At 38.0% G+C, this 9,970-nt stretch overlaps 1 protein-coding gene across 7 annotated transcripts in view; it reads left to right on the top strand.

Moving 5' to 3' along the window:
• The window catches only part of OSBPL9 (oxysterol binding protein like 9), a 55,004-nt gene extending 45,289 nt beyond the window's left edge, over positions 1 to 9,715 (top strand). For all 7 annotated transcript variants that reach the window (XM_031602338.2, XM_031602350.2, XM_031602345.2 and 4 more), the window contains 15 exons: positions 1,711 to 1,804; positions 2,307 to 2,405; positions 3,238 to 3,397; positions 4,016 to 4,128; positions 4,323 to 4,441; positions 5,103 to 5,188; positions 5,440 to 5,614; positions 6,762 to 6,846; positions 7,105 to 7,215; positions 7,558 to 7,621; positions 7,729 to 7,869; positions 8,193 to 8,271; positions 8,512 to 8,603; positions 9,026 to 9,161; positions 9,269 to 9,715. In XM_031602338.2, the coding sequence (XP_031458198.1) occupies positions 1,711 to 1,804; positions 2,307 to 2,405; positions 3,238 to 3,397; positions 4,016 to 4,128; positions 4,323 to 4,441; positions 5,103 to 5,188; positions 5,440 to 5,614; positions 6,762 to 6,846; positions 7,105 to 7,215; positions 7,558 to 7,621; positions 7,729 to 7,869; positions 8,193 to 8,271; positions 8,512 to 8,603; positions 9,026 to 9,161; positions 9,269 to 9,343 (1,629 nt within the window). In that variant the 3' untranslated portion in view covers positions 9,344 to 9,715. The remainder of the gene's footprint in view (positions 1 to 1,710; positions 1,805 to 2,306; positions 2,406 to 3,237; positions 3,398 to 4,015; positions 4,129 to 4,322; positions 4,442 to 5,102; positions 5,189 to 5,439; positions 5,615 to 6,761; positions 6,847 to 7,104; positions 7,216 to 7,557; positions 7,622 to 7,728; positions 7,870 to 8,192; positions 8,272 to 8,511; positions 8,604 to 9,025; positions 9,162 to 9,268) is intronic.
• The last annotated feature ends 255 nt before the right edge of the window (positions 9,716 to 9,970 follow it).

A 9,970-nucleotide genomic window follows, 5' to 3' on the forward strand; every position in this document is an offset into this window, starting at 1 on the left:
ACAGTTTGGCTGCTCCAACATGCTTGGATTTTTTTTACCCTGTTGTTAAAATCAGTATGCTATGTTCAGGTCTTCCTTCATTTCTTTCTAAACCATGAAGGCATAGCCCAAAATATCTCCCAGAATACCTCCAGTTCATGCTGCATAGTGAAGAATTATTTAAGAATACAGTTACAACCCTGCAAACAAAGTCAAAAGATGAAGTTCTTTGTTACTTTATCACAGCAGTGTTCTGTATTTCTGTATCACGTTACTGGTTTCCCTAAAACCTAAGGGAGACAGAGTCTTGTGTATCATGGAACTATCTTTATTCTAAAGTCTCTCAGCTCTGAAAACAGGATGATGATTTTGAAATGTGATGTTTGTGGGACAGGGAGCTGCCTTTATTGCATGCATAGATGCACATTAGGACATTAAGATTATGTCTAAGGGAGGCTGTCTTTGTGTTGGAATGCAGTGGAGTAACAGTATATGCACTGGATTGTTTATTTGCATACTAGTTAATGACACCAACAGAAACTTGGTGATTTTATATTTTTTTTCTCTAACTAGGAATTTTTGTTTAAGGTAACCAGAGAGCAATAGAATGATAGAATTGCTCAAGTTGGAAAAGACCTTAAAGATCATCAAGTCCAACCACAAGCTAACCATACTACCCCAACTCTGACTACCCTCTGCTAGATCACATCCCTTTGTTTTAATATGAAATAAGGTTCAGGAAGATAGCCAGAGAAGAGGCAAGAATGGAGTCTTCCTTTTGTAGGAAGTTTGAGAAGAGAAAGTACTGTGTTGCTTCCTTTGCTCGATAGCTTTTGGTTTAAGTACAGTAGCAAGATCTCCTAGTAAGCAGGCAACAAAAGATTTTCAGTTTTGACATAGATCAGTGTTCTCTAATTTCAGGATGTATTGAAAAGGGTCTTACATGCCTCGCACCAAGTAACAAGCCAGAATAATATACAAATTCAGGTTGTTACATGTAAACATGTATGAGAAACAGTGCTTAGATGATAACAGATCAGTGAAGCAAGGCAAAATCATGCCTGTTTGAATTTAAAGATCACTGCAATATATGTTTCCAGGAGGCTTTTCTGGTATAAAAGCCAAAAACTCATAATGAAACCGGTGACTTCTGTGAGTGATGATTCAAAGTGGTGCTTTGCTTCCAAAGTGCCTGTGTTCTTAACAAGGTTGAGATGTTCTTTGCTGAGAACTGTCAGCTTGCATTCAAAAGAATTTTGGCAATGAAGTGGCACTTCGTGGCTGTAAATGTGCCAGTGATTCCTGATTGAATGTATGGGTTAAGTTTGGCTGATGAGGTTAATTTCTGGAAAGAAAAAAGAAGTCTCTTGAAAATAGAGATTACCTGTCCTAATTCTGGTTGATTTGTGTCCAGCTTTCCATGCATTGGATGCAGTATGTATTCATGGGTACCAGCAGCTAGAACATGAAGTATGAATTCTTCATAGGACAAGTAAAACCCATAGAAAATTCAGTTCAATATTTAAAAATTTTTGTAAGGAATCAAAGTATTACTATTTTGAAAGTATTTCTTGTGTCCTCAACTGTCAATTCGTGTTTCACTTTCTCTCTCAGGAATTTGCTGCCTTGCCTTTAAGTATTTCTTGTGCTCATAGTGTTCTTATTATCTATGCTGTTGTTGTTTTTTTTTAATTGAGGAAAAAAAATGTGCTTTTGTTTCTTTTATCTCAGAGTACTATAAACCCTGTCGATGCAGTGTATCAGCCCAGTCCTTTGGAACAGCCAGTGATCAGTGCAATGCCTTCCCACACTGTTATACCTCCAGGTACGGAAGAGAAGCTCTCCAGAAATACTCATAAGCAAGCTGGATGCAACTGCACTCCAGATGGAAGGGCTGCATAAGGGTGGATTGTTTCTGTGCTACGTGTATGCAGTACAGGTGCTCACTGCACCTGGTGGTGCAGAGCAAGGGAAAAGAGCAGGAAGCCTGGAGCTTCCTCAGCCATCACATAACACTGCCTCTAGTTCTGTGGATAAGCCTACGTGTTACACTTGTCCTGAGTTACCAGCTTATACTTCTGGTGTTCTTTCCTAGAGTAAATAAAAGTATATTTTTTTGGAAAAGAAGCACTTTTTAGCTAACTAATGACAACCTTGGAAATTTAAAATTTAATTGACAGTGGCAGAAGTATGTTTCTCTGGGAGATTTGTCTAGACAAAGTTTTTTTTTTTTAATACAATGATATAATGTGGAATCTCCACTGAAAAAGCACAATTCTCATAAGTAAATGTGACTTTTGTATTTAATGTCTTAAAATATATCCTAGAACCTCAGCTGTGCAAGTCAGAGCAGCGACCCTCATCTTTACCAGTGGGACCCGTAGTAGCGGCGCTTGGAAATCAGACTCCAACACCAAATAGTACAGGTACAGCTCTGTGTACATGACTGATGAACAGGAAAGAAAGCTGAATATATGCTGTCTGTAGTCTGCTCTGCTATTAAAGTAACACTGCACGGGCCAATTATAAAGGAAGATCTTAAACTGTTAGTCATGTTATAGTCCTCTCTCTTTGGGAGCAATATTCACTGTTTATTCCCATTGATACAATTCCCTCTGAGCTAATCTTCCATCAGTAATTCTAGAGATGTGATTTTATTTATTGAATTATTGCATATTAACTGCTTGACTTTTAACCTGGAAGATTTGTCAGATGGTCTGACTTTTTTTCTGAAATGTTTGTTGTGATTTCTATACAGTAAGAGCAGTCAAATTCTGCAGAAAGACTGTGAAATCTTCATCTTGGGAGATATTTAAAATCTGACTATATGTGAATTTGAACAAAGTGTTCTAAATTTAAAGTTATTTGTGCTTCAAGTGGGAGTTGGACCAGATGACTTCTAGAGGTCCATTCCAACATAAGCCATACTGTGTATCTGTAAAAGTTTTCAGTATCGCTGTTTTGCTTTTAATCTACAACTTTGGAGAAAGTATGTCCTCATACTTCACTGTTCTATGCTCTTAATTTTTTTTTGGGGGGGTGACATTTCTTTTGGTATCTGTTAAGCCAAGCTGAATATGAACCTCACTAATGTTTGCTTCTAATTTTGTAAGCTATCCTAGCTTCTGGGTTTACTTGAGTCCTCATTGATTGATTGAAATCAGTCCTAGAGAATTGGTGGATTTAGTTTTCTGTTGTTTTTGTTTATTATATGATTGTTCTTCTTAAATTAAATTCGTAATTCTTAATACTCCACAGGAAGCGGGCAGTCAGCACCCAGCAGCAGCCTCACTTCTCCAAGCCATGTCAATCTGTCTCCAAACACAGTGCCAGATTTTTCTTACTCAAGCAGTGAGGATGAATTCTATGATGCTGATGAATTCTATCAAAGCAGTTCTTCCCCAAAGCGATGTATGGAGTAAGTTACTGAAAGAATGCAGTGTGTGCTGAATACAGATTCTATTTTTGTTGTTGTTTTGTTGTTGTTGTTGTTTTTTAAATCTCAAGTGTATGGCTCTACTGGCAGAGGTCGTTTAATCAAACAAGACAGATTGACTTAAAATAAACAAAGAAAAGGCAAGTCTTTCACTCTTTGTGAAACAGAATAAGAACACCTTATCCCCCAGCATGGTTGTCTGTCAGGGATGTAGTTTCATTCCCATTCCAGCTGAAATTGACATTGACATGACTCTCAAGAGAGTAGACTGAAATAGGGAAGCCACCAGCTCAGAGAATTAATCCGAGGCTAGGATGTATTTCATACATATATGTTGTGTAGATAGTCAAATCTTGTCACAAAATAATAATGATATTATTATTTTATAAAATAATAAAAATGAAAACAAAAACCCCTTAAGTTGCCTGCCTTTCCCAAAGACTCTATTTCTTTAACCAGAAACATAATTTTAAGAGATGCTACAAAGTTTTCTGTGAAATAGCATGCAAACTCCTTAAAAAATTGAAGCCTATGTATAACAGTATTATAATAATTTCTGAATTTTCTCATTGTGAATTGCAAGAACTTCTTCTTCTTTAGTTCTTCAGGGTCTGCTGCAGTCCTGACTCGCAGCAGCACAGGGAGTAGTTTGAAACGTCCAGATACCACAGAGTCACTCAATTCTTCCATGTCCAATGGGACAAACGATGCTGGTAAGTGGACTGTGTGAACTTTATGTAAGGAACTTTTAATTGTTGATCTGTCTGTAAACCATGTCAGTATATGTATACAACAAGATATTTGTGGCAAATAAGACCTTTCAAACAACTTTTATTTTTATATATATACTAGTTAAATACAGAGAGTCTTTGAAGGTTTAGAGAAAAAAGCAATTTGGTCTTTTTAGATCTCTTCGATCCTCCTGATGATAGAGATGATGATGCAGAAGGAGAATCAGTGGAAGAACATAAGAGTGTTATCATGCATCTCTTGTCACAAGTCAGATTAGGAATGGATCTAACAAAGGTAATCTTGCCAACTGTTCATGGGAGGGAGAGGAATGCCCCTGGTTCTGTATAAATTGCTTCAATACTGAAGTGATAATCTAACTGTACACTTAATGGCTAGTCATGCTATGGCATTTTATTTTTTAATTAGAATCATTACTGGGAGAAGAAAAAGGAATGCTGAATAAGTATATGTGACTCCTAAAATCTGATTGGACAGTTTTCTGTTGGAAAATAATTGTTGTTGGAAGCAGAAGGACAGGTGGAATGTTGCTAATGTGTACAGCATCCCTGTTACCCCAGATTTATAGGCAGTTCAAGGATCAGTTCGAAGAGAACAAGATCTGTGATACTCCAGAGTATGGTAACATCCAGTAAGATGTATGCCTCAAGTAAAAGCAGGTATTAAGCCTGTAGTGAAACACTTTGCTGAACTGGGATTTCTTGGAGTAAGTTGCTTGCTTATTTCAACTGCTACATGTAGATCTAAAGAGTTGGAGCGTTCCTGATTGTGACCTTTTAAAGTGGGAATTCATTGGCAAGTTTGAGAGCAACATTTCCTCACAGACACACAAAGATTTGGGTGGTTTGTAAGCCATTTACAATTAATATGTAGAATGATTTTGTGCAGGTTGTAAAATACTTTGATCTGTCTGTAAGAGCTCGTTTTCGTTGCTCAGGTGGTTCTTCCAACATTCATCCTGGAAAGAAGATCACTGTTGGAAATGTATGCTGATTTCTTCGCGCATCCGGACTTGTTTGTCAGGTATTCAGTGTTTAAAGTAGAGCATTAACTGGTTCTTACACTGTCTATGGCTCCTGTGGGCTGTCAAATATAAAATACTAATTTTGAAGAAAAATGCTCAAGTACTGATCTGAACTTGAAAAACAGTCATAGTAATCTAGTCAGACCTTTAGCTGTAAAGTAATTAACCATCCAAAAACTTTCCCACGTTTGAGATACCTACTTATATGATGTGTTGCCTTTTCTTCTTTTCTCTGTTTTGGACTATGAAGCATTAGTGACCAGAAGGATCCAAAAGAAAGAATGGTTCAAGTCGTTAAATGGTACCTCTCAGCTTTTCATGCGGGAAGAAAAGGGTCAGTTGCAAAAAAGCCTTACAATCCCATTCTGGGTGAGATCTTCCGATGCCACTGGGTACTACCAGGCACTGAAGGTGAAGATGATACGGTTAGTTTTCTAGTGGTATGTTTTTTTGGTGCTTATAACCCATGCGTGTAATTCCAAAAGCTTTATTAGTTTACTGACTGAAGTTGCATATGCTGTGTTCAAGGAGCAAAATTTACCAATTGTGGCAATTTCTTAACTGATTTTTTTTTTTTTCCTGCCTTCCTCTTCTTCATTTTCTTTGGATAGAGGTTTTAAATACAGTGCATAACAAAATCAGAGCCTTCAGGTTTTTGTAAGAACTATCTGACTTGTTGAAAATGTTCTTTTATTTCCTGAACAGTTTTCTATTAATTTTTCTTTTAAAGTTCTGATTTTTATCAGTTCTCCAATGATGTGTATTTTGAACATGTGCTTCTTTCCATCACTTAAAACATGGAAAGCAGCACAGTTTGTCCAGTATGTTTAGTTCTTGTCTTAAAATTCTTCTCCTGAAGTTTGAAAGGTACAAAGTCTTCTCAAATTTGGATTCTGAACTTGCACAATATTTTAGTTGGATATCTGTGTCTGGCCACTCTTTCTGTACTCCAAAGGAATAGGCCTGCTTCAGTCAAGGATGTCTAGGTCTGAAATAATCTGCTAGTGCGTGAGATCATACAAAGTCTTTCTTGTTTCTGAGATGCATGTTTAAAATCTCTTTTTTGTGGAATAAAGACAGTGCTGTAATTTTCCTTCCATTGCTTCTGACAAATTACTACTTGTGATTTGCCACAGGAGACAAATGGTCTTACATGGTTGTGTGAGACATACGATCTGACCATTACTAATACACGTGTCAGACTTTCTGAGAAGCAAAAATGAAATGATCTCTGCCACCTATCTGTTATTAGCTAATAAAAAAGAAAGGGAATTTAAATACTACTTTTTAATCAAGTTTATGCATGTTTTTTTAACTATTGTTTCAGTATCATGGTCATCACCCCAAATACTTTTTCATTTAAAACCCAGAGAGCAGAAACTGTATGTTCCTTGCAAAGCATCGTAGTTTCAGGAATGAGTTACCCCATGTTAAATTAGCAAACTGACAAATATACAAAACCCAACTGAAATCTTGTTTTTAGAAGCCTACTTTAAACATGGAAGCATCCTATTGCTTTCTGGTGTTTTGTTAACACTGTCAATGATGAAAATCCTCTTTCCTATCATACAGGAGCCAGTTTCAGAAGGACCAGTTCCATGGGTCAGCAAAAGCAACGTAACATTTGTGGCGGAGCAGGTCTCTCACCATCCTCCAAGTAAGTTGACAGTAAATTTGCTAACAAAAATGGCAACAGTCAAGTAAAAATCTGGTTTAAATCTTGGATTTACATGTTCGCTCTGAATCTAAAAGCAGAAAGTTTTTTCTATAAACATCTTTCACAGAGAGAAACAAATTCAAACTGTTGCTGCATATTCTTAGGCACTTTTAGATATTTCCTGACACAGGAATTTGAAAGCAGTATTAATTTCTTAATTAAATTCTTGTTTGCTGATCTTAATATCTTTATCTTCAGTTTCAGCATTTTATGCAGAGTGTTTTAACAAGAGGATACAGTTCAATGCTCACATATGGACCAAGTCAAAATTCTTAGGAATGTCAATTGGAGTTCATAACATAGGGCAAGGTATGTGCAAATTTAATAATAGAATGAAAATCTACATTCTGCAACTAGAACTTTGACAGAAAATATTGTAGGTCATCCTATGGGACATAGGTGTTTGAGTTTATGAAACTAGAACTTATGTACCTAGAAACTGAAGATCTTCTAGAGCCAAATTCTTCCTGTAAACACCACAGCTTTCCCTGCCTTGTCTGGCAGCTAGGCATTCCCAGGCTCTGTGAAAAATAAAGCTCTCCACCTTTCCTTTTTACGGTGTCTCTTTTTAATAAGTATCTCAGGAGATCATTATGAGAAGCTTTATAAAGGATTTGCTGGATGTTTTTAATTTTTTCATCTTTTTAACAGGGTGTGTCACATGCCTGGATTATGATGAACACTATATTTTGACCTTTCCTAATGGTTATGGAAGGCAAGTAAATACGCTGTTTGGTATTTTCATTTTTCTTGTCTTGTAACACATTTTACATTCATCACTTAAAAGGCTCTACATGTCTATACGTATGTTTATAACTGCAGGTCTATTCTCACTGTGCCATGGATAGAGCTTGGTGGAGAATGCAGTATTAGCTGCTCAAAGACAGGCTATAATGCTTCCATTGTCTTCCACACAAAACCATTTTATGGAGGAAAGAAGCACAGAATTACAGCTGAAATCTTGTAAGCAAGCAACTTTCTTCAGTTCATTTCGATTTTCTCTACTTAAATGCTGACTGTGATTTTTAAAGTCAACACTGTGAACCCAACAGCTTGGGTTGTGATGATTATGTGCCACGGGATGCCATTTACAGCCAGAGGATTTGTGAGGAAAGCAAGCTAAATCAACCTGCATTCTCGCTTGGCATGCTCTTAAGTATTTTTAGCTGTATCCCAAAAGGAATTTAAGTCTTCAGCTCTGAATTATCTAAGATGAAGTTTTGATACTTTGGGCTTCTTAGTTACTGTAATAAAACTGGGAAATATCTGGTTTTTTTTCTTCCTAGTTCTCCTAATGACAAGAAACCCTTCTGCTCAGTTGAAGGAGAATGGAATGGTGTCATGTATGCAAAATACTCAACTGGGGTAAAGTACTTTTTTTTTAAAAGAAAAACTCTGTGTGTGTGTGTATGAAAATATGAAATAAACATTAGCAGTTGGGAACTTGTGGGAAGATGCTCAAAAGATTACAGGAATGCTGAATTCAGGATTTAAGTCTTGAACACAACCGGTGTTGTGAACAACCAGTACACAGGAATGTGAGGGTATATAAATTACAAGTCCAGATAAAGAACTGATGTCTTTCTTTTTTTACTCTCTCACTAGGAGAATACTGTCTTTATAGATACCAAGAAAATGCCTATAATTAAGAAGAAGGTAAGGAAATTGGAGGACCAAGAGGACTTTGAGTCTCGCTGGTAAGAACTTCAGTTAAACTGACAATTCAGCTCTACTTTGTGTAGCTGAGCAGTATGCAGTGTGACAGAGCAAGTGCTCCTAACTGCTTACAGCCTCCAGGCACTCTGCCTTGGCCCTCACTCTGCCTTGGCCCTCACTGAGGGAGGAACAGAAGCACGAGCAGTTTGGGGCTTTAACAGGGAAGAGGAGATGTAGCTGTTGGTCACATCCTCACTGGGAGGTCCAGAGAACTTTGCTACACTCTCCCTGTTTCTGGCAGAAGGCAATGCAGTTGTGGTTTAATACGTATTGTATTTCTGTCCTTTGGATGAGTGATCAATTCAAACAGTGATAATAACTAATACGCAGTAATGTTTCTGCAGTCTCATAGCACTGTGCTTCTGTAAAGCTGTCTCCTTTCCATTCAAATTTCTGTTTTCAGCTTATGGAAAGATGTGACCTACAACTTAAAAATAAGAGACATTGATGCAGCTACAGCTGCAAAGCACGCACTTGAAGAAAGACAAAGAGCTGAAGCCAGAGCAAGAAAGGAGAATGAGACTCCATGGGAAACAAGGGTGAGCTTTTTTCAAAGAGTGTTAATGTCTCATAACCTGTAGTATTTTACTGTCCTTTTGCAATTTAGGCATAAAAAGCTTATTCTTAGTTACTCTCTTTTCTCTAGTTATTCCATGAAGATGGAGAATGCTGGGTTTACGATGAGCCACTACTGAAACGACTCGCTGCCAGTAAACACTGAGTGGGTTAGAAAAACAGAAAATGTTCAGGCCTTGACTTAGCAGAGTTCACATCTGATACCAAGATAGTCATCTGTTGTCACGTACGTAACGTTTGGAGCACCTGTCCCCTCCAGTTACAGAGGTTCCTATCTCAGGGATACCGGAGTTGGTGATGCAGATAAGCAACTAAACAAAACAGGAAATGTCTCGGCTGCACAGTGACTTCTGTTGAACTCTGCTAGACTGGTAGTGCATGCAGGCTGCAGTGGCAGGCTGCTGGAGCCCTTCCACTGATGCTTCTGAAGCATTTGGGCTGACATACACCTTGTATAACCACTGTGAAGGCCTTGACATTTTGCTCTATCAGTTACATTATATTCCTGTTTCTCCCACCCACTGTAATTCCTACTGCAACATTTTTTCTTGGAGGAGATGTAACTGCTATTAAACAACTGCTACAGCACTGCAGGAATGATGCACAGGACAGCTGGAACAGAACAGCAGCCCCTGCCCTCCCACAGCTGGCGAGGGGAAAGCTCTTTTCTCTCCCACTGGAGGATGGGGCTGTGTTGGGTTGTGCCTGTGCTGATGAGAGGGGTGTGGGGGGAGTGGTGGAAAACCATGTGAAGGAAACTTCCTTGCCACAG

This window comes from Phasianus colchicus, chromosome 9 (genome assembly GCF_987193195.1).
Source record: "Phasianus colchicus chromosome 9, bPhaCol1.hap1.1, whole genome shotgun sequence".
Taxonomy (NCBI): Eukaryota; Metazoa; Chordata; class Aves; order Galliformes; family Phasianidae; genus Phasianus; species Phasianus colchicus.